Source organism: Heloderma suspectum, chromosome 3 (assembly GCF_057233095.1).
Source record: "Heloderma suspectum isolate Gila_16-S chromosome 3, 16-S_ref, whole genome shotgun sequence".
NCBI lineage: Eukaryota > Metazoa > Chordata > Lepidosauria > Squamata > Helodermatidae > Heloderma > Heloderma suspectum.
The window spans coordinates 265,953,063-265,977,777 of NC_139460.1; the positions used below are offsets into that span (position 1 = coordinate 265,953,063).

General features: G+C 43.4%; 1 protein-coding gene across 1 annotated transcript; it reads left to right on the forward strand.

The window, feature by feature from the left end:
• The first annotated feature begins 275 nt into the window (after positions 1-275).
• KLHL30 (kelch like family member 30) lies at positions 276-16,466 on the forward strand. The gene is made up of 7 exons (XM_084842001.1): positions 276-1,064; positions 3,965-4,127; positions 6,918-7,004; positions 7,346-7,501; positions 8,513-8,701; positions 10,690-10,835; positions 14,872-16,466. Exons 1-7 carry the CDS (start codon positions 291-293, stop codon positions 15,118-15,120), a joined length of 1,764 nt encoding a protein of 587 aa, XP_084698127.1. The 5' UTR covers positions 276-290; the 3' UTR covers positions 15,121-16,466.
• The last annotated feature ends 8,249 nt before the right edge of the window (positions 16,467-24,715 follow it).

The window sequence follows — 24,715 nt, forward strand, 5'->3', positions numbered from 1 at the left end:
ATGTATGCCACCCAGAGAGCCTTGATTATGGGATGTTATAGAAATGCTACAATCCAATCAATAGCATGAAATAATTGTCAGGTGCCAAGACCATGCAATTATTTTGAGAAATCCCATGAATTCAAAGATGTCATGGAGACTATGACATCTTTGAGGGGGCAGCATTCCTATCTGAAGCACAATGTTAATCTCCTCTTCTCTGTTTTCTGTCTAGGATTGGAGAAAAGTTTATTTTGCATTGGAGGCATAAGATTGTCTTTCCCTACAGGAGTGTTCCACAAAGTACCACCATGGTGAGGAACATCGATGACTTTGATTTTTGCCTTCCATCCCATCCTCAGTCCATTCTGGAAGGACTACAGGCCTTGCGCGCCAACTCAAAACTCTCAGATGTCACCTTGATTGTTGGGGGGCATGAATTCCCCTGCCACCGCAGTATCCTGGCCCTCTGCAGTCACTACTTCAATGCCATGTTTGCTGGCGACTTCATGGAAAGCTTTTCAGCCCGTGTAGAGATCAAAGAGGTGGATCCTGTCATTATGGAGTCCTTGATTGACTTTGCTTACACAGGGAAGGTGACCATCAACCAGGGGAACGTGGAGGCTTTAATTCGGACATCCAATCAACTCCACTTCCCCATCATCCGGAAAGTCTGCATTCGGTACCTGAGGCAGCAGATGGATGCAACCAACTGTTTGGGCATTTGTGAGTTTGGGGAGATGCATGGTTGTCCTGAGGTATCATCCAAGGCTTGGTCATTTCTGCAGGAGAATTTTGAGCTTGTGTCTCAACAGGAGGAGTTCCTCCAATTATCCAAAGAGAGGTTGGTTATCTACCTGTCCAACAATCTACTCCAAGTGCAAGAAGAGCAGAGCCTAGTTGAGGCTGTACTCAGGTGGGTGAAGTATGAGAAATCTGCTAGAGCCATGGACCTTCCAGAGCTCCTTGACCTAGTGCATCTAGTCTCATTGCCAGATCAGTATCTGCAGGACCTCTTGTCATCAGAACCACTGATTCAGGAATCGGAAGCTTGCAAGACCATCATTACCAGACATCGGAGCACGGTCAGTTCTTGGAAGCTCCACAGTACCCTAATCTACCTCCGGTTTCAGTCTCAAGGCTAGAAAAGGGGCTATGGGCTCAATAGTTATAAGAGTACCTAGCTCCAGTTCCAGGAGCCAGTGACTATTCTTGTTAAGCATCTAGACATATAGAGTTCCCACGACTTGCCAACATTAATTGTCTAGAGTGTGTGGAATTTTGTAGCCCAAGATATTCTGGATAAGCAAAGATTCAGATGCTTGGCTATTGGCCTGAACCAAAGAGCCCCTAAAACTGTAGTTGTGTTGAACTGGTATGCCACTTCTTGCCCAAGATAAGCTTTCCTGTATTTATTAATTAGCTAAGAACTGTCATAATTGATGGGCGGTGGAAGGGTAGAGAGTTCTTATCCTTTCCACCACCCAAACCTCCTCTTTCTCTGCCTCCTCTCTTCACCCTCCCATCCATCAAAGGCCCAGCACCCAGAAAAACATGACTGCTTAGAGAAACATTCCAACTTGTAGCACCTATGGTTCACCATATGAGGCAGCTGTGTCCCTGCATTGTCTGTCAGCCCAGTACCTCCTCCTCCTGACACCTCTGCCACTGGTGACCCCAGGTTCTGGAGTGAGAAGCAGGTTTTGCCTTGTTCAGCTGTGTGCAGGGCCAGTATCAGCCTGGCAGGGCCCATCACTGATGCCTGCCCTGGCCCCTCCTTGAACTTTTTCTTTCCTTTCTGCCTTGATGCTCTGAGCAGCTGCTGCTGCTGCTGCTGCTGCTGGGAATAGCCACATTTTAATTCCCCACAATGCTCCTGACATAGCCTTACTCTGGGGTACTGTTCAAAATTTAAATGACAGTTAACAGGCAACCCTCTTTCAAAGGTAGGTTGATTTAAATTCAGGCAATTTAAATCATTGACTTAAATAACGTTTCCCACTGATTCTATTTCCTAAACAACGATGCAAATCTGACCACTAAACTAAACCATGTTCATTTATAATGAGAGTATTATTTTACGCTGCTGTTTCATTCTTACAAACAGTCCTTGCATCTATCTGTTGCACTGTATATGTTTTGCATAATTTATTTTTTTAAGCTTTAGAGGAAATATCTTAAAATATTCCCATATAGTGTCTTTCTTATGACAGCTGCCATGACAGTTTGTGAGGTTAAGTGTGCGAATATAAGAACCTATGCCCCCTATGCAAAGAAAAGTTTGTCTTTTCTTTTCAGTGTTGCTCCTTTCTGGTTCACTCTGCATAGATCCAGCTCCACCATCACACACACACAAATTGGAAACTAAAATGAAATGCCACAAGCTGATAGGTCAAAGCAATCTGTCTGATAGTCAATGGGCAGACGAGAGCAACTTATTTTCAGCTGGTGCAAATGAAATGCCTATGTTTCATAGGTAGAGTGTTAATATTCATATTAGAGAAATGATCACATTGGTTCTTCATTTACATAGAAAAGTATCCTTTAACTCAATGGCCATATTCAGATATCACACTAAACTATAGTTTAGTATGATAACAACAAGCCTTGGACTTGCATGCTCCTTCTTTCCCCTCTCCTCCACTGGTGTTGCCGCGAGGAGCAGATTGGAAGCTTTTGCTTCTGATTTCAATTAAGCACAGCTTGGAGTGTTGTCTGAATCCTATACTGTGCTTAATGTCAACTATGGTTCGTTTAAACCAGCCAGCTTCATAACCCATGGTTTCAAAGAAACCATAGTTTACATTAACCACAGTTTGTTGGTTCAGACAACATAAGCTGTGGGCTTGCAAGAACCAAAATGAAAGTTTCTACTCTCCTTGAAGCCACGGTAGAGGAGGAGAGGGGAGGGAGGAGTATGTGAGACCAGAGGGTGGGAGGCTAGAGTTGTTCCTGTCACAATAAACCATGGATTAGTATGATGTCTGAACACTGTATCTGGGAGGAAGCATCAATTCAATGTAGGGGTTAACTGTAGGGCTAACATGCTTATGCTAAAATTATTTAATATCAACCAGATTATCGTTAAAACAAAATCATATTTATATTTTTAATTTAAAAAATGCAGTTTTAAAAATATATTCTTTTTTCTCCACCCTGCTTCTCTCTGCAGAACAGAGACTCACCTGAGAGACAAGGGAGGTAGACTGTGTTTTAGGAAATGCCATAATGCTGAATAGCAAAGCATCTGGGTGAGCAGGAGATGCTGGTGGTAAGCAGTGGCTGGCGTGAAAGTCCCTCCCACTAAGACTTTGCAGTGTACATGAATTATGGTTATATCCTTCCCAAAGGCAGTTGGGGTTAGATTCTCCCCCCGCCCCCCCAAAAAAAACCGTTGAAAGACTGTGGATTAATGAAGGAATTAATATTCCTTCATTAGGCAGCTTCAGCTATTGGGTAGTATAGAAATGTTAATAAAATACATCAATATAAATATGTGCCCAAAAGCCTGATTCAAAATGGTGCAAATACCAGAGAAAAACATTCTTAAAGTCTTAAAATATAACGGATGAACTATACATTTAGAGTGTGGTCTAAAGTGGCCTAAATCAGTGCATCTGACCGAGTAAAGACAGTGGGAAGAGAGAGTAGCTACCTGGGAGGAAGCCAGTGGGCTTTCCTTCCCACATCAGGGCTGCCTGAACTTCAAGCCTTGATCTAGCAGAGCCTTCCCCAACCTGGTGCCCTGCAGATACGTTGGAGCACAATTCCCATAACCCCCCAGCCAGCATAGGCACCAGGCAGGGGAAGGCTGATCTAGGAGTTGTAGTGATGCATCCCACTACAAATTTGGGGATTTTACTTTACTGAATTCTGTCATACAAGGTCAATACATAACATAAAAAGTGTTGGAGGACGGGGCAGATGAGGAGGCCAACGTTACAGGCCCCGCGTGTTGTGACATTGTTCTCTTTTTCTCTCTAAGGTGGAGAACAGGCCATTTGTCCAGCAGAGACTGGAGGCCCTTCCACAAAAGCTTGAGGAAGTGCTGGTGGTGGTGGGAGGCAGAGCTCTGGAAGAGAATGAAGAAGAAGACGGACAGCCCCCGCCAATCTCCAGGAATTTTGCCTTTTATAACACTAAGTCGAGTAAGTTGCCTCCTGGCCCCAAACAATGCTAGAACAGCTCCTTCCAACTCAGCACATCTTCAAGTTAGGGGAGTAACCAGGATCATGATGCTGGCCACTGCGGTGTGATTGGCTGGCCACTTACGCGTCGCCAAAAAGAAGGAAATGCATCACACGCCCTGCCACAAAAAGACGAAAGCTGGATTTGCATAAATTTACATATGCTAATTTGTATGTATAGATGCAAATTTGAACATAATGACTATAATTTAAATAGAAATACAATACATTTTACTGTAGTGGGGTAGACTGTGACCAGGTGACCTGTGTGCCTGCCTGCTCAGTCAGCTGTCCCGGTGCTAACTGCTGATGCGCAACTCCAAGGCCCCAGCTGCTCTCCCTCCCTATGGTTCTTTATCCTTAAACCTGACTTGGGCAGCCTTTCAAATAGAGGACTGTCCTCTGTAAAGTAGGACACCTGGCCACCCTACAATTGTACTGCTGTAGAATTTCAAAATAGGGAAAATACAATCTGCACCAGAGGCTCAGAGGTATAATTTTTATAGGTTGGTCTTCACAGAGCAGACACGTCTGGCACTGAAAGTGCCACTCTGTAATATGTTAGGAAACCCATGTTTCTAGACCATGTTGTGGTGCAGAGGAGAGGTGAGATCTGAATTCCTCCAAAAGGAGAGAGAAGTAAAAAGAAATCCACGTTCTTAACATAATAAGAAGAATCTGATTATTTTTAAGTCTCTTCTACTGGTTTCAGAAATGGGATTAGCATTGACAGCTGTGTCTACAGGACACTTAGGAACGGAGGGCTGGCCAGAAACATTGCCATGAGTGGTGCCTTTGGGGACAGACAATCATGCAGAAACGCCAGATATTCAATGCATATGCTTAATTCTATGAAAAATTAATTGTATTAAACATAAATGAAGATATTTAATTGTATTAAACATTTTAATAACATTTAAAAGTAGGGGACCAGTCTTCCCCAAACTGGCACCCTCCAGATGTTTTGGACTTTGACTCCCATCAGCATTAGCCATCATGGCCAATGGTCAGGAAAGCTGGGAGCTGTAGTTCAAAACATCTGGAGGGCACCAGGTTGGGGAAGGCTGATCTAGTGCTTGCCAGTTGTCCCAATAATTTTGCATTCCTTCATCAGAATTTCCCCATCAGCATTTGGGTAGCATATTCGCTGCACCATTTTCCTTATATCTCCACAAGCAAAAAAAAGGGCTAGGGACCTTTTAAATCAGCCTTCCCCAACCTGGTGCTCTCCAGATGTGTTGGAGATTATGGGAGTTGTATACTACATCTGGAGGGCCCCAGCTTGGGGAAGATCAATTTAAATTAAAAGTAAACATTCAGGGAGGGTCCTGGGATCTGCTAAGGGGGCCACCCCCCACCCCCTGGCCTCCATTGTTACAACCCTGCTGGAGGGTTTTACTAACATGCTTTTCATGGCTCTTTGCTTTCTCTTCCTCTGTGGAATTCCCGAGGAATCAACAGTAAAATCTCTCTCACTTTCCACAGAGTTGGTGCAGTGTTGTTAACTATTTCACTGTATGTGCTGATTGCCCAGTTATTAGATCTTTGCTTTTCCTGTCCCTTATTCAGTAAGTGAAAAGGAGTGAAAGACAGGTAAATATACCGTTACCATTTAGACCGTTACCATTCACATCAAAACACTTTATATCATCCAAACCCACTTTATGTAATAGATGCACTAGTGTGGGCAGAAGCAACCACATCTTGGACTTCAACCTAGAGTTATGCAGCCACTGGCAAACAAGAGATTTCCAGATGATGTAATGCTCTGTGTTCCTTTGGCGTTTTGTCACTGTGAGCAGCTGCATTCATCCTAGGCTGACACTGGGAGCGGAAGCCGTCAGGCTGGCCTACAAACACTGCATGGGGTTGGTAGTGGTAGTGGTGATGCTGATGGGAAACTAATTTAAAGGAGGGGACAGAAATCTGAGAGAGACCTTTTTCACCTCTGGCATAATCTGGGCAAGATGATGCAATTGAAGTGCGTTTTGACAACAGTGTGAACATAGAAACAGATAACGACCATAGATAATTACCTCCAAACATATGTGGGTATAGATGAGACTGTTCCAATACAAAAATGCTCAATTTTTCCTTCCAAACAAGCATGGCTGATTGGGAGGTCCCTTCAGTAAAGGGACCTAGCATTTGCTTTAACCGTATCATTGTCAGTCTGGTCGTGGTTCACCCCCCACCGACAGGCCCTGCAGGGGAAGAGTTTCATCAGCCATGACCAAAGTAGCTATGAGGAAGAAATGGCATCTGTATTCCTGAGGGCACGTGATCAGGCAGCATAGGTGCCTACGAGCCTTGGGAGCCACCTTTCTGAGGGCACTCTCTCCTACACTGGATGTTGCTTGAGGCATGCATACTAACATGGCCACTACTAAGCTGCAGATCAAAGGTCAGGTAACGTGGGTATGCGCAAGAAGAGCTATGAGCATTGTTTTCCCTGGGGCCCTGTCTTCTAGGTCTTGGGCACAGCTCAGGGAGCGTGCACAGAGGCCTTGTCTCCTGATCAGTGATGGGAAAAGGGCAGGCACTGATAAGGATGGAACAGCAGAAAAACATTACAGATTTCTGTCAAAAAATGCAATCCACATTAATTGCTGCTTCTATCCCAAGAATAAATGTGTCTGTGCAGATGCACCTTCATGATGTCATGCAAGGCAAGAACCACAGGAAAATTAGAGCGCTTGACTGGTTACGATTGTTTGAGGGCCACTTACAAACTTGGTTTTCCCATTTCAGAAGGATGGATTGCTCTCCCTGATTTTCCGGATTACAATAAATGGGGCTTTTCTATGATTGCTCTAAACAACAATGTTTATGTCACAGGTAAGGATGGTGCTCTTTCTGAACCAAACCTGTGAACCTTTTTTTGCCTGTTACCATACTTTCTGGTGGGTCCTTGGTTTTGATTGTTTTCTGCTGTGAAACAGAGAAATTAAATTATGGCACCCAAATCTCATAGTCAGATGATAAAAGGTAAATTTAACTGAGTTCCACCATTTAAACAGATCTATTTTGCCCACTAATTCTTCAAATTTAGAAGGTTTGCAAGAAGATCAGAAGCAAAATTAATTAGACTGAGTAAGCTTTAATACTGAAGTGCTTTAATCTGGCAGAAAAATAATCCAAGCCCTCCATGTGACACTGTTGGCTATTTCTATTTTCAGGTGGCTCTAGGGGATCCCAGAATGACACATGGTCCACAACCCAGTCCTGGTGCTTCTGCCTCAAGAAGGGTGCCTGGAAGCCCATTGCTCCAATGCTGAAAGCCCGAACAAACCATGCCAGCGCTGTTCTCAATGGAGAGATCTATGCCATTGGTGGTAGGGAAAGAGATCTGAAAACTGGGGAATCTTCACTCTATAGCAGGGGTGCAGAACCTCTTTCAGCCTGAGGGCTGAATTCCATTTTGGAGAAGCTATCAGGGGCTGCATTCCAGTAGCGGGCAGAGCCAAAGGCAAAAAGTGCACAGTCAAAAGTACCATCATATTTTAGCTTAAAGCTCATACTGTCAGTAGCTAAACCTTAGGAGAGGGATTTCAGCCTTTTAGAATGGGAAAAAACTGCACAAAAGCTAGGAAACCACCAAGCAATCGGTGGTTGGGGAAAAGGGAGTAGAGCATTCTGGGGAACCCCAGAGGGCTGGACTGAAAGCCTAGGGAGGCTGGATTAGGGCCCTGAGCCTGAGGTTCTATACTCCTGCCCTACAGGTTTGGGAACGTTAGATGGCCATGAGAGAAACCTACAAAAACGCGCCAGCTGCACTTCCAGGAAGTGACTTCTCCATAAGCTGGAAGTGGCTGAAGATTCCTGGAAATGTGTGGTGCATCACTGGGGAAACGCAGAGCAGCATTCTACTGGATGCATACATGGGGAAGGTTGATGATTAGTGAAGCTTCTTCTTCTGTAGGATGGTTATGAAGGCTGCAGAAAGTGCCCACTGATTACAGGGGGTAGGAATGAGGAAAAAATAATTTGTGTGGCTATCCAAGCTGAAGACATGTCAGCCGCAATAGAAGACCATTCTCTGGGAAGTATGGAGCAAAATGCTTGGGGCTCCCACAGAATCTCCCTTTCAGGCACTAACAAGGATGAGCCCTGCTTAGCCTGAGCAATATAACAGCATCATGTGCCCTCCAGCCATTTTAGGTCTAGCTTGAACAGAAGAGCCAGGCTCTGTAGGGCTGAAATAAACACAAACCCCTTACATACCAGGATCACAGGGAAACACATTGACCTGTGGGTTATTTAGGCCACCCATATTGCACAGGGAATATCTCTGTAGGCCTCTGCTACACACAAACCTTCTTTTATATTTCTCACATGGTCTGTAGGCACAACGCTGGATGTTGTGGAGGTGGAGTGCTATGATCCTTATAATAACAGCTGGTGCTTTGTCAGCCCTGCCCTGAAGTACGTCAGCAACTTTGCCATAGCCGGGTGTCTTGGGAAGCTGTACCTCATTGGCTCTTGTGCTATCAAATACAACGCATTAACCCTGCAGTGTTACAACCCTGCTATTGGTAAGAAGGATCAGAGAGGTCCTTGCGGGAAAACAGCTTTTCTAGACTAACCAGGTCATAGGCTCACTGAGCTGTAAGATCCTTTTTGTTTTGCAACCTTTGAAACAGGCCCCTTGAGCAGTTTCTAACCTCCTTACAAATGTGATATTTTTGGTCATCATTGGAATTGAAACAGAAGCCCATTACCTCCTCCCACATGTCCCTAGAGGAATACACAAGACTTACAAAATGTCTGCCATGATGATAGGTGGTGTGTGTGGAGGGAGAAACACATTCCTTTTCCCCTCCCTCCCATGAAATCTGCTGTCAGTGAGGGTTGGGCTTCCTATTGTCACGATAGCAGATTTTGCTCTCATTGCAAAAGTGTCCCCTAAGTACAGTACTTAACTTTTCCCCTTAGGAGTGAATGCCAACCATACTTTCTCTCATTTAAGTAAAAGGTGTGTATTCAGGTACACCAGTGAAGTGGGGACTATGTTCTGCTCCCAGCCCCTGGTGATGCCAACCATTGAGAATGATGCCTAGTCCTATCCACAGAATAGACCCATCTTTGGTTCTGTTTCTTGGCCATGCTAAAGAGTTGGGGAATGTTGGGAACTTGCACTTATGTATGTAGATATGAATAATGGACTTACTCTTCATTGCCTGTGACCTGCTTGGCATGTTTGGACCCTACTGTGTTTGTATGGCTTTTTATTTATTTCAGTGTGCAAGGAGCAAAAAAAATACAGGGTGGAGCTTTATGGCGTGTGACTTCCTGCAGTGGCACACAGCCCAGGGTGTATCGTCTAGTGAGTGCTAGAAATTGTTGGCCTCTTTCTGTTGGAGGCAAAGCCTATTACATTTCTTATTTCAACTCAACTCCCATGGTTGCTCATAATGCTTGTTTATCCAGTTGACGTACAGTTGCCAACAGCATGGGCATTGCGATGATCCTTTGCTAGACTTTCAAGCTATTCGTTTCTCATACCTTTTAGAAACTCTCAGCAAGTATCCATTTGCTCCTTGCAGTTAGGTGCAATGTGACTCAGCTTTAGTCTGCCTGGAGGGCCTTGGGTCCTTCTTGGATAACAGTCATAGGATATGCACGTGTCATACGATAAATAGCTGCGGCAGCGCCTTCCATTTTCATCTCATGAGATGCTATATAGCAAAGACGGTGTTGGTCAACATGCCGTGTTGGTTGTGCTCCTCCCCATCTCACCATGTTATATACCAAATGTTGATCATGCTTCTGGGCTTCCTACTTCTCTGCCCAATTACATGTGTCTTTTACTCACTGCTTCTTACCCTGTCATCTACCAGAGACCTGCCCATACTCTTTTTTTGTTGTTGTTGTTATCAACAGCACACCCTGAGTGACTGTTAGGGATGAGTAAGCTGTTTTTCCTCTTGCTTCCTAGCCTGACAAAGGTGACTGGGAATGATGTGAATAAATCTTCCCCCAGCCCGTGGTGACACCAGCCATCGAGAGTGATGCCTGCTCCTATCCACAGGGCAGCCCCATCTTCAGTTCTGTTTCTTGGCCATGCTAAAGCGTTGTGGAATGTTAGGAACCCATGCTAAAGGGTTGGGAATACTGGACTAGACAGGCCTTTGGTCTGATCCAGATGGCTCTTCTTATGTTCTTAACTAGGGCGATGTACTGCATTGAAAACTCACATAAACCCACATGTAAGTCATAATTGGAGGACAGGCTCAAATCAAGACAGCTTGCTGTCTCCCTGACACTGGTTTTATATGTAAACAACTCTATTGACATTTGCAGGATTGATCTGGATTGCTTATGTAAATGATAACAAGAATCGAACCACTGTGCTTGAACAGTGTCTGCAGCTCACACCTCCATCCTGCTCCAGTTCTAGTCCATCTTCCTTTTAGCTTTTCTCTGAGCTTAATCTTTTTAATACATGAAAATGTAATCTTTGTTCAAGGATGCTGAAACTTTTCATGAAAATGATGGATTATTATTATTATTATTTTGGTAGACGTCTGGAGTGTAATTGCATCCCCCTTCATCCCAAAGTACCTGTCTGCTCCCCGCTGTGCCTCTATGCATGGAGCCATCTACCTTATTGGTGACAACACAAAGAAGGTCTATGTGTATGATCCAGATGCTAACATATGGCAGAAGGTGGGTAAAGGGGGGGACTGATATCAGTCTAATCTACCTCACAGGGTTGTTGGAAGGAACAAACTTGTTTATTTTTATCCTGCCTTTTCCCAGGTTGAATTGGCTTGCATAAAAAATAAAAGCTGCAAACCGAAGAATTTAGTATACTAAAAGAACAAAGATTAAAACAAAGTAATGTGGAACACAAAAACAATGAAAACAGTGGTAAAATAGGAGATGGAAACAATATCTATGGCCTTGTTTCTTGGTGGAAGGTCAGGATAAAAATATAATAAACAAGCAAAGATACCCACTAGCTTCATTTTTTAAAAGAGAAAATTAAATTGAAGCCATATGTTGTTGTTGTTTTTTTGGTAGATGTGAATGGTCACATCTTTCTGTTGCACATTTGATTAAAAAGTAGGCTACTTCACAAAAAAACGACAATACCACATAGCCATTTCTTCATTATGTTTCCAAGGAGGATATGTAACTATAGTACACATTAAAGTGCCTGCATATTTCTGTGGTCTAGAGGCTGGTTGAGGAGGTGTTAAAGACATCACACACACACACACACACACACACACACTTTATTTATTTATTCATTCATTCATTCATTCATTCTTTCATTCATTCATTCATTCATTTCATTTCTATACCGCCCAACAGCCGAAGCTCTCTGGGCGGTTCACAAAAATTAAAACCGAAGAGCACACAATAAAACAATATAAAATATATAAAACATTTTTTGCACTGCGTTAGTAGAATTGTCTCATATCATCGAAACAGGCTTTGTGGTCTTTGATGTACAGACAAGTGTCCATGTTCCAGAATGGCAAGAAGCCCGTTCCTTGAGTGAGGGTATCCCAGACAGCAGCACAGCATGGCCTTGTTCCCCTGGCCTGTTGGCTTTAGTGAAGATGTGTGTAATGTTGTTGGAGGGTTGGTTTACGCAGCGTCATTCTGAAATCCTGCTGCAGCTGTTCACATGGCGTCAGTACTCAGCTGACTGTGTAGCGCCCACTCCAATCCTCAGGACAGGTGCAGAGAATACCCTGCCAGCCTCTTCATCTCTGTACATTTATGAATAATGGTTAGTGCCGTCAGTTTCTGGTCATCCATTGGTTATGCTTTTGCTAGTGGCCTCTTTAACACTTTCATTGTAACATCTTATCATCAAGCAGTTTCTCTGCAAGCAAGTCTTTTGCCCAAGAGCTATAGATTCTTCTTTAGCACCTTGCTTTGCCAAGATCTCTGTATTGAAATACACACACACACACCATAATTTTCCTCTCCATTTCATCTCTCTCTTCCTAGGGAATAGCTAATCGGAGAGTCTTTCTGTTCTTGGCTTGTACCCAAGAGCTATTCATGCACAAACTCACCCGTTGCTATTTTAATTGTGTTCTCCAGGAGAGGTAAACAGGAGTTAAGACAAGTGAACATAACCCAGCCTTGGTTACCAGTGTACACTATGCTTAGTAGGCAGAAAGAAGAGTTTGACTTTTAGAATTCAAGGGACATCACCACTGGCGACCAGTCTTTTTGGTAGGTGTGCCATGATCAATCAAGTCCAAAGTATGATGGAGTCCCTCTAGTGTAAGCATTACAGTTCATGTGCAGCCTGTCTCTATGCTTCAGGATGGTTTTGCCCCTTGTCCACTGAGCTGGGAAGCAGACAACAGTGTAACACTGAAGAGGCAGGCTGGAGCACAGGCCTGACCCCATGGCTTGGGCGTGTCCAAGGGCCTACCTGGCCCTCTTCAGATGTGCCACAAATGCCTGCTGCATGTGCCACTTGCATGGTTCATATGCTCTAGGTTGGCTATCCATGCCTATGCTTTATCAGGGCTGGAATGTCCCTGGCTTCTATATATAGATTTGTTGAAGTGGAAGGTTTGTGAGTGATAGCAACAAGAGCTCAAGAATACATAGCAAGAATATGTAGCATTTATTTCAGATGTTCTAGACTTAATAGACAGAAGACACTGTTGTTAGCAATTCATGGCTGTTGCTCACATTCCCCCGCCCCTGCCCCCAGTATGCCAAACCTGAATGCAAGATATTTTAGAGTAGCTATGGATATCTAGGACCTGTATCCTGATACAATGCAGTGCTATGCTGCTGCAGCAGCGGTAACATAGAAATTGGATGCACAGTCCCACCAGCATCCCTAGAAGGCAACATCTCCACACTCCTGTCACTCCAGCTGATGGAGCTCACCACAGCCCAAGTGCCTTTGCGAAATCTATAAGTGGCACTTCATTGGCACTCTTCCGCTGTGCAGCATTAGGGCATATTTCAGAGCAGAAGAGGACCATGATATGCCCTTAAGCAGCATCCTATGGGTTGTCTACTGCCACTGTTGGCAATAATGGTGCCCTACGTGCTGTTCTGTGGCAGTAAAGCTGATTCATAGGCTATGGCTGCCATCATGTCCTGTTAACTTGTGACTCCCCATCTTCTTGTTTGCTTTCTCATTGACTCAGGTATCAGCTCAGCCGAGGTGAAGGCAAATACTGACTTGGATCCAGATTTAGTCGTACTTAGAGTAGAATCAAGGAATCATAGAATAGTAGGGTTGGAAGGGGCCTATAAGACCATCGCGTCCAACACCCAGTAGACTAAATTAGTGATTAACCTAAGTCCCACTGATTTCAAAGAGGGCCAAACTAAGCATTTGTTTGTTTATTTGTGACAGCTATATGCTGTTGAATATAATAAAATCCTTCAGCAGTTAATGATAAATATTAAAATCACATTTAAAATATTATCCTAATTATGTATAGTGTAGCTATCTGTGATAGTTTTCCTTACTCTTGTGTAAGTCCACATGGCCCTGATTCAGGACCGTAATGTTCTAGGAGAGTTTTCTAAAAACCTTTCCTCCATTTTTTTCCTGAAATTCCACCTGCACCCTGCGGAGGGGGTGGGTGTTAAAAAAGAGAGAGAAAAGGCTCCATTGACTACAGTTTGCATGATCAGGAGAATGTGTAGTTTGGCTCTGAGTCTATTCTGACTGCGTTTGGATCCAATTCACTGTTACTCTTGGTTGGAATAGACAAGTTCGCCAACCATTTTGGGCCAATAGACACATTTGCAGTTTTGAAAAAGTGTCATGGGCACCATCACAAAATGGCTGCTATGTGAGGGGGATGCCTATTTACAAAATGGCTGCCATAGTGGGTACAGCCAGTCACAAAACACCCTGACTACTCATTGGAAGGACAGATACTGAAGCTGAAGCTCAAATATTTTGGTCACCGAATGCGAAGAGAAAACTCACTGGAAAAGACCCTGAAGGGGACGGCAGAGGATGAGATGACTAGATAGCATCACTGATGCAATGAATATGAACTTGAGCACACTCTGGGAGAGAGCGGAGGACAGGAAGGCCTGGCGTGCTCTGGTCCATGGGGTCACGAAGAGTCGGACACGACTTAACGACTGAACAACAACAACAGAGGCTAAAAGACAAGTAACTTGCCCAACATCCTGAATAAAGGGCAGAAGTGGGGACTGAGCTGCAAAACACAAAGCTCCTCCTTTGAACGCCCCCCTCAGTTCTCTCTCTCTCACACACACACCACACCCCTCACTCTCTCTCATACTCTACACTCCCAGCACACAGGATCTACTCACGCCAGTCATTCATTTCTCTCTCTCCTTCAGGATCATCCACCAAATATATATACACACACATTCACACTTTTATACTACCCTTGAGTCTTGTTGATGAGGGATGATTAATAAATTGTAAATAAGAAAATAAATAAAATAGGAAGTACAAATTAATAATGATGTTAATTATGGGCCGGGGGGGGGGGGTTGATGATATTAACTTGCAGTATATTTTCAGCCACCAGATGGCCCCATCTGGTTTTTTCAACCACCATATGGTCCCACCCAGCAACTAGATACAAGTTGTATGTTGACAATCCGTTTCCTCATCCATAGCTATTGCTGCTGTATGTATAAAATATATTGTGACTTTATATGACCTGCCATATAATACATAAACTAAATGTGAATGATGTCAATTCTATGTTTGCAGGTGCAACAGCTTCACACCCTGCATGAAAATGGAGGGATGGTACCTCTTGGAGGTAAACTCTTTGTCACAGGTGGCTACTGGAAAGGTATGGATGGCGACTATCAGGTGGAGATGGAAATTTATGACTGTGCCAAGGATATCTGGACAAGGGAAGGAGCCCTGCCATGCTTATGGCTCTATCATAGCTCCTCTTCTATCTTCATGGATACTTCAAAGTGGAGGGAACCTTTCCTGAGAAATGGTCTGTGACAGGAGAAGATGGAATGAGGCCTAACAGCTCAGCTGCCTCCACCACAAATGTGGAAAAAGAAGTGACTTCTTTTCAATATCACATTTTCACACTTTTTTTTGCCTCCACCTTCTTGTCCGATTTTACAGGCATAATTGTTTTCCCACTACATCCCCTATTGGGTTTACCCAACTTGCCCCCAGATTAGGACGAATAACTGGTCATGTCAGAAGCATTTAAAACACCAGTGGTAAAGACTGAAGGATAGGATTATGCAACTGAGAAGGAATGGGGGTGAAAATGAAGACCCTAGAACAGCCATGGTTGGCTGGGCATGATGGGAGTTGTAGTCTAGCACATCTGGAGAGAACCGGGTTGGGGAAGGGTGCCCTAGAATGAGCATATCCTCAAACAAAACACAGCATTAACCTGTGGAGGCTGGTGGGTCTGATGTCAGTAGGGTGGTGCATTCGCTCAGGGTTTCAGTCAGAACTCTACAGGAGCTATCCAAGGTGTGGATAGCTCCTTTAGAGTTCTGATTGGTTCTGACTGAAACCCAGAATGGATTCACTGCCTCATTGACATCAGAGTCACCAGCCTCCACCAGGACTAACACTAACTACACTGCTAAACATAAAGCACTAGAGCACGCAATGCCAGTGAGGCTAAGGATTAGGTCACACATGTTACTTGCAGCTTCTGCCTTCGCTCATGAGAGTACCTACCAAGATAATGTGTGAAACAGGGGTGTACAGAACTCAGCTGTGGAAATGTCTGCAGTTTCTAAAATGGCTCAGTGTTCTAGAAAGTTGCCACAGTTGATATGTGAGATTCCAGTGCAGAAAACATTATGAATATGATGCTCATATTATACTCAAGTAGATAACTTCCATGAGATAAGGGAGCCAATCCTGCACAGAGCTAATTGAGCATAAGCCTATTGATTTCATTGATTGCTTAACTGTGTTGGATTGTGGCCAGGGTCTGAAGTGGGCCAAAAGTAACATGAGCCAGCTCTAACTCAGAACTTAGAGTTAACTTGAGATCACAGTGGCTAATGCTGACAGGTGATATAAGCAATTCATTTATGTGGAAGAGATGTTTCCCTGGGTAATCTGGGATTCTTATTTATATAGCTATTTTTATTGCTCTAGGTTATTTCTGTATTTAATGAAGCACATTCCTGCTCCGTTTAATTATCTTGTGTATTGTTTTGTATTTTTAGAATGTATTGTATACATTCTAGCATGAAGTAGAGGTGGACATGTTCATATACTTCTTCCTGTTGGTCACCACAATTTAGTCACTATGATCAAGAGTTCAGAGAATAACTCCATTTTGTTATAATAAATTATGTAGTCCTTTTTTATTTTAACTGCGCAAGTTTGCGCAAGTAACTATATTTTCTTTTAGGTAAGTTTTAAATCTTGGACAGTCATAGAAGTTCTCTTTAACCCATGTGATGTGCCGTCATGACCTACACTTGATTCACGATAGTTGTCTAGTCCCATAATTCCCAGATTTATATCTGGGAAGGGAGGGAACTTGTGGACCCCCAGATGTTTGTTGGACTCCAATTCCTATCTGCCCCAGCCAGCACACCCAGTGGTCAGGGGTGATGGGAGTTGTAGTCCAACAAACCTCTGGAGAATGTGAATGAAAATGTATGTGATTGTATGTAGGTGTATGTAGGTGATTAGTGACCACAAAATTCATGTTAGATCCAAATTTAGATGTGTCCCGCTAGACTGGTGGAAGCTGATTTCGTCACCCTCTCCTCCCCACAGCAGTCCCTCCAGCCCCCTGAAATGACTACACAGAGAGCTGGGGGAGCCTGCTGGACAGGGTGAGCTGTGGTGTGGCTGGAGGGGGGACCTTCATAAATAAGGCAGAGGTACCTTCCTTGAGTGGAGATCCTTCCATTCACAGAAGGCAGATCATGGATCCAACGCACAGAAATTACTTGTTTAGGGACAGCAAAAAAGCAGTTTATGGGTTCACACACCATCAGCTAAAAGTAGCCTACATAATATCGTCTTCTCAAGGTAGCTGTGAGCTTTTTAAGTACTCATACTGTAGTGGCATTGAGAATCCTGGAAAGATCTTTTAAAAAATTAATGTATCGGAAAGTAACATGCTGTGCCATCACGACCTAAACTTGATTCACAATAATTGTCTAGACCAGCCTTCACCAACTACAAGTCCATAATTCCCAGCCAGCATAGTCCAACACATCTGGAGAGCACCAGATTGGTGAGGACTGCTCTAGAGGATCAGAACTTAATGAAATTGCTATAGCGAGCCGGAGCAGACACAACCAGCCTAGAGACAAACATTTGCCTCTTTGAGATTATGGGAATGTAGTATGATGTAGTGAGGTTATGGTGATCAAACCTGGATTGATAATAGGTAGGCTGACCATATTTCCTTGAGACAAAAACGGGATATTGGGATGACAAAAATGGGACGGGGTTATGTAATATTCCATATTCATGAAAAAGTAAGACGATAACAAAGGTTTTATTACATGAACATATTGAGCTAACAATTATTCTTCAGTGACAGAACTCATACAAAAATTTAGGTAGACATAGAGGGGGACTGTATTTCACCACGATCGTACCATGAATATGAGTCTGAAAAGTCCGAATCGAACTGAATGTAGGGCAGAAAGAATCTCAATGGGCAGAATAATGGTAGAAATAACAGTAAGGCTCACCCTCCTGGCTCCCACATGTTGAATGGGGCTTAGCAACCGCCTCTTGAATTCCCCGCCACTGCAGACAAGCAAGGGGGTGGCATCTGATCATCGCTAGCTCAAGAAGCATGATAAAGTAAATGGAACTTCCTCTTTTGTCACACTAGTAGTTTTACTGCAAGCATTGATTAGCATAGAGCCTTATGATAAACGCGTTCAGTTTTTTACAAAAAATTAAAAACGGGACAAAATTGACATTTATATTAAAATGATGGGACGGTCGGGAAAAATGAAAAAAAAATCGTACTGTCCCGTTTAAAAGGGTACGTATGGTCAGCCTAATAATAGGGGACTTTCATTCAGACACAAAACTAGGGGAATCCTAGTCAGTTCTATAGATCAGCAAATTCTTCATAGCTGACTAGTAAGATAATTAGAACTGCATATTTACATGCAGCCTGATCCCATGCATATTTACGTGGCACTAAATCTCTCAATGGAACTTACTCCCAAGCAAGTATATGAAGCATAGGATTGCAGCCTTAGACGCATTTGAGTATATTAGAAAGATCAGAGTTTATTGGTGTGTTGGTTTTAAGCATAATGGGCACAATGCAGCAAAGGACCTAATGAAATGAGATGGTTGTGACTAAGTGAAGCTCTATTGATTTCAGTGCAAATAACTTTTATTAGATTGTGCCTCGTGAGGCTTTCATTATAAGCATCAGTTCACAAGTAGGTTCATGTAACCCACATTTCATGAGTAGCGATTTCAGTGGGGCTTATGTATAAATGTAGTTAGACTCACACTCAGAATCTTACTTTCTCCTGTCTTTTCTGTGATTTTAATTAGCATAGATTTCTCTGAGAAATGATGCTGCTTTAGTACATGTAGCTGAATTTATTTTTGTTGGTTATGTCTACATTAAATATCACCTTCACTAACAATCATGAAGGAAATGGACAGGTCTGGTAGCCTTCTGATAATTATTAATCATGAATAAATCCATAACATTTAATATTGGACTTTTGCAAGGGATTGGTATAAGCCTGGTGCTATTCATATTTTTGCTAGTAACATGAACAGAAATATTCAAGGTGAACGTATACTTACTAAGATTTTACAGATGACACAAATGGTGGAGGAGTTGCAAACAAGGCAAAGGAGGAGATTAGAATTCAGAATGAATTTGATAAACTTGAGAATGGGGTTGAGAACAGCAGAATGAAATGCAATATAAAAACAAATGTCAATTCTCGGTGGGCCAGATGGCACCCTAGCAAAAAAGGAGCATTTCTCTTTATCTAGCCTGGAACAAAATCTAGAAGGTGTTTCTATGAAAGTCTGGATTAGAAATGCACTTGGGTAGCTCTTTGTAAATTCTTATATTGAATACTTATATAAATTCTTATACTGAGTCCCTCAGAATGCTACTATGCCTCACGAAATCTTACCAATATTAAAAATAATTTCCTGCCAAAACTGCTTTGCCTCAGAACAATTCCACCAGCAATGTACACTCTTTCCTTCCTACACGTCTGAAAAACATCCTTACAATTTTCACAGTGTGAACACCAGGGATAAGCAACCTAGTGCTATCCATATGTTCTGGACTACATCTCCTATAGGCCTCAGCCATCATGGCCAGTGGCCAGTGATTATGGGAGTTGTAGTCCAAAACATTTGTAGGGAACCAGGTTACCTACCCCTGTCTTAGACAATCTTAACCAAGTCATATACCATTGAATCAGAAGCTTAATTTAATGTTCTATTAAATATATAGAGACTGTATAACTATTTAAATACTTCCAAATATTAGCTATGTTCTTCCTGAAGGGAGGGTGAACAGCAGTTGAAGCCTCTGGCAGGCAGAAGGCATGGACTATCTTTCTCTACCCTCTGGGAGTCAAAGGATATCTGGATGGATAAGAGCTCCTGCACCGCTTCACTTCACCCTAGGCCCTTGTTTCAAAGCTTAAAATACTGAACAAAATGCTAGAGAGAAGGACATCCTGTCCATGGTAGATAGCACATAAAAGGTGGCCGGCCACAAGATGGCTGCAAAGATGTCATCCAGTTAAAGGTTTTCCACTGTGCTGTGCTATCCCACTGACAACTCAACAATCACAGTCCACTGCAACTGGAATACATCTTGCTTCTTATCTTAGGGCGAACTCACACATGTTTGCACATCACTTGTTATTACTGACTTGTTGAGTTGGAATAGCTGCAGCAGCAGGATTGACAGCCTGGGAAGTTGATATTTTACATCATCTTTACAGAGCTTTCATCAGGTGCCCCTGCTACCAGGAAGAGCCAGGGGCTCAGCTGCCTGAGTGAGGAGATGCCCAGATCCTTAGAGACCAAAACATCTGGTGCTACTTGGCCCTAGTTGCTAGGTAGCACGCTTCCCGCTGGGGGAGATTTCCCCCTATGGTTATCATGGAAACTTTAAAGAGGAACAGTTGCAGCAGCAGCAGCAGTAACAACTAAGTCCTGAAGACTGGGAATTTTACATCATTGTCCCACAAGAACTTTCAACAGTTATCACTGCCTCAATAAGATTTTTTTTTAAAATTGTATTATGTATTAACTTTTGATATAATCAGCTGCCTTGGAAGCCTGCCATCAGGCAGAAAGGTGGAATATAAATATTTTAAATTGAATAATAAATATTGCAGTCATTGTGACTAGCATGCGACTATGGACTTCATCGTACTGTAGTGGCGGGGAGCATGTGGCCCTCAAGATGTTGTTGGACTGCAACTCCCATGAGCTCTGGCCAGGACAGCCAATGGTGAGGGGTGAGCAGAGATGAAGTCAAACAACATCTGGAGGGCCACGTGTTCCCCATCCCTGCATTTCCACCACATAATGAAGAAGTCATGTAAAATGATTAGATAGGGCTGACGTAGCTTGGGTTTATAGTCTTCAGGCAACGGAAGATGAGTGCTGTTGTTACCATGGAAACCATAGGCATCGACTTCCCTTCTGCATTACATTGTTTTTGAGAACAGATAGAGTTTTCATTCCCATGACTTCATCGGCATGGTCCTCCCCTTCAAGGAAAAGAGAATGAGAGCGAGAGAGAGAAAGAGAACAGCTTGGCTGCATCACTCTACTGGGAACAGTGGGCCAAGGCAATGACATGAGAGTTCAAGAATGAAGCTTAGATTTCACTCAAGCATGAACGGGTGGAGGAGAGCGAGAGACGATTCCTCTTCCCCCTCCCTTCCATTGTAGTTCTACGTGTATATTCAGTCATAGAATTCCCAAAATGTCCCTAAAATCTGACCCTCAGAGAAAGAAGGGCCAAAGCTCAGCCATAATAGCCTTGCTTCTTGATCGTTTAGAATGCTTACCTAAGAATTATCAACTCCACTGAGCCCCCAAAGGGCTGGATTTTCAAGTGATGGACATCCATAGCTTATACATATATCAGTCATGACTGTACATTGAAAATACCAGCAGGAATGAACAAACTCAGGGACTCCTAGTTCCTAGGATTGCCACTTATACATCACCAAAAATGAAGAGAAAAAGAGGCCAGCAATTTCTATAAAATGTCCATATGCTAATTTATGTATCTATATGCAAATTTAGAAATAATGACTAAAATTTAAATAGAAATACAATACATCTCACCGTAGTGCGAAAGACCAACCAGGTGACCTGTGTGCCTGCTCAGTCTGCTGCCCAGGCATTAACGGTTAACGGGCAACTTCCATGCCCCTGCTGCTCTCTCTTCTTATGGTTCTTTATCTTTAAACCTGATTTGGATGGGTCAGAGCTTCAAACAGAGGACACCTTTAAATAGCAGATTGTAATGTGAGTAGGAACTAAAGTGAATGAGGAATGGTTTCATGAAGAGAATCAGTTCTGGGTGCAGGGCTGGCCTTAGGGGTGGGCGAGCTGGGCAGTCACCCAAGGCGCCAAGCTGAGGGGGGCGCCAAGCTGAGCCCAGTGGCTGTTTTTTTAATGTACTGTCTGCACTGAGCTAGGGTGGCAAAAAGCAAGTGTCTGTAACCTTTCTTTCAAGGTTCTACAGGTTGTTTGGGTACTAATTACAAAAACGATGGTCCCTCAATCAGCTTTAAAGTATGTTTCTTTTTCAGTTTCCACTTTGATGTCATTTGCACTAGGTAAAAATCAGTGGACCACAGCTTTACTTTGAGGCACCATCAGCAGTCCTTCAAATACTGTAACTATAAGCACTATAGAAATAATAATAATAAAATAAAGCCGTAAGTTGTAAGAGGTCAGCTGGATACCTTTTTTATTTATAACTTTTCTTTATTATTTTTAAAGATAAAAATAATGGATGTTCTAAAATAAAGAATGCTTCCCCAAAGATAGGAACTGCTACAAAACAAAAAATGTTATATAAGTAAAACCTGTGATAGCTCTGCTGTGTTGCATAGTGCAGTAGGATGGGCGAACTCACCGTAGCCCCGTGTGCCAGACCCCTACTGGCTGCCAGACTCTGCTTGCTATGCCTGGTGAGCCACCAGGCAGTCTGCTGATGCCTGGAAGCAACCGCCCACTCCCTCTCTGAGCCACCATTTTGCATTAAAATGGCAGCTTGACCTTATTCGTAAAGGGCCATTTATGCAAATGGCAGCCATAAAGCAGCCTTTTTTCTCAACATTACAGGCATAAATGGACCATTTATGTACATTATGTTGCGTAAATGGCCACTCTAAGACCACTATTTACATAAAATCAGCCCTTATGGAAAAGGCCGAGCTGCCATTTTGCGCAAAATGGCGGCTTGGCGGAACAGTGGGGCCTGCTGCACTTGCCCAACTTGATGCACGCTGTGTCAGGCAAGTGCAGCGGTCTGCGGACTGGTGTCCGGGAGTCTGAGCCAGCAAGAAATCACTGAGCTTCAAGCCCCAACCAGATGCCCACACCATCCCTATAGTGCACGGCCGCTGCTCAGAATATGGCTTCTTGAACTTTGGCTTGTGGAAACTGTAGTACAGTGGCTGAGAGATCAGGGTTTTGAGCAATGTCATTCTCTCTGGACATCAAACCTTTCCCAGGCCCCATAAATCCTCTGGGTGGTCCTGTGAAACTGACTGTGGGGGGAGGCATCAAAGGCACTCTTCGCCCAGGGTGCCATTTATCCTAGGGCCTGTCTAGGTGGGACCGGCAGGGAAAGGAAGCTAAGGAGTGACTGACTACTTTCAGTTTTGTATACAGTTGGTTAGCAGTACACTGCTAAGTAAAGTTTGTTCCTTCTGAGTTAGTCTCTGCTGCTCATTTTTTAATCTTGCAAATATTACAAGGATTGTCCTCTGATTCAGATAGAGCGCCATCCTCCACAGACTAGAACACATGGCCACTCTGCAAGAACAAGTCACATAGGTTCACACACCCCTTTCTGTCTCTCAAACTGCAAGGCGTAGAGCAGGGATGCAGAAGCTCTGGCCTGTGTAGGCTCTCCATCTGACCCACGGAGCCTCCATCAGTTTCTCCAGGAGACAGGGTGTCGGATGGGGGACAATTTCGTGCGCAAGCGACTTCTGTCTCTGCCTGCCTGTCTTTCTCTGTGTTTTCTGGAGGAGGACCTGGGCAAGCAGCTAATTGTTCAGAATATTGCTTGCTCTATTCTAACATTGCTTCCAATCTGGGCACCCCATAAGCCGTCTACGTTACATATGTGAAGGGGGGTCCACACATTGAAGGGGCTGGGCCCACCCCTGAGGTTACATGGCTTCCCTGGGCTTGTCCCTGCGTGCACAATGCATTGAGCATGGACATCTGCAAAAGAGAAGCCTTCTCGTGTATGCTTCCATGGAATTCAACATGTGCAGGGATCCGTACCCCATAGATGTCTACACACATATCTTTTGCAGACATCCATGCACAATGTATGGATGTTGGCAGAACCAGGGAAGTAATGTGGCCCTGCAGCTTCTTCAACACATGGAGCTCCCTTTCTGTCAGTAGCACATGAAGGGGGCTGTAAAGATACAGGAAAATACAGAGTTGAATATTGTGGGATGGAGTACAGGGAGCTGATGGGGGAGGGGAAATCATCTGACATTATTCAGGAGAAGCCCTGAACCCTCTAGAGAGGCTCTTTGGGGGCTGCACATAGCTGCGGGGGGGGGGGGAGAAACCTTCTGTTTACTTCCTTAAAGGCACAATCGTATGCATGTTTAGACAGAAAAAAGTGCTACAATTCCCAGCATTCCACAGCCAGCCATGGACAGGACATGTTGGCTCAGTAATGCTGGGCATTGTGGCACTTTTTTCTGTCTAAACATGCGTAGGATTGTGTCCTAAATTAATTTATCTTAGTTTAGGATCCAAGCCATTTGTAATCTGGGTGTTGCAAAATGTGATGTTCCTGCCAAAAAGGTTCAACTTCAAGGGAAGATATGTGAACTGTTGTAAGTTTCTGGTGTATGCTGCTACTTTTCCTGGTATTCTTTTTTTCCCCTCTCCTTTTTTTGCATTTTGCTGCTGGTGACAGTAGTTTTGCTGCTTTTATTGCTCTTTTTGCTGCAGTTTTGCTTTAATTGTTTCTTGGCTTTATTTGCTGTATGGATTTTAAAATGTCATATGCTGCCTTGGGAATGAACATTAAGATGTGGGGAAATAAATAAATAAATAAATACTAAAGTATGCACAAACACCTATTTCGTTCATCACACAAAAATGGAAATTGCAGAAAAGGTCTTAGTTATCATTAGGATACACAAAAATGGAAGCCATGTAGAATGGATACCAGTGTAGTCCCATCTCCCAGAGTCCTTCAGCCACTAAACCCCAATAATTAATCCACATCTCTCCCAGTACCCACCTGAGTACACTCCCTATGTGGAAGAAATGCAGCATTAGTGGTTCCATTCATACTTTTCTTTTTCCTCCAGCCTGCACCTTTCCATTTAAACTTAAGAGAGTG

Bases quoted from the DNA above. Each gene is read 5' to 3' on its own strand.
- KLHL30 (XM_084842001.1), top strand. From the start codon at position 291: ATGGTGAGGAACATCGATGACTTTGATTTTTGCCTTCCATCCCATCCT. The intron at 4,128-6,917 runs GTAAGTTGCCTC...TTCCCATTTCAG, and splicing joins CTTTTATAACACTAAGTCGA to AAGGATGGATTGCTCTCCCT. The intron at 10,836-14,871 runs GTGGGTAAAGGG...CTATGTTTGCAG, and splicing joins ATGCTAACATATGGCAGAAG to GTGCAACAGCTTCACACCCT.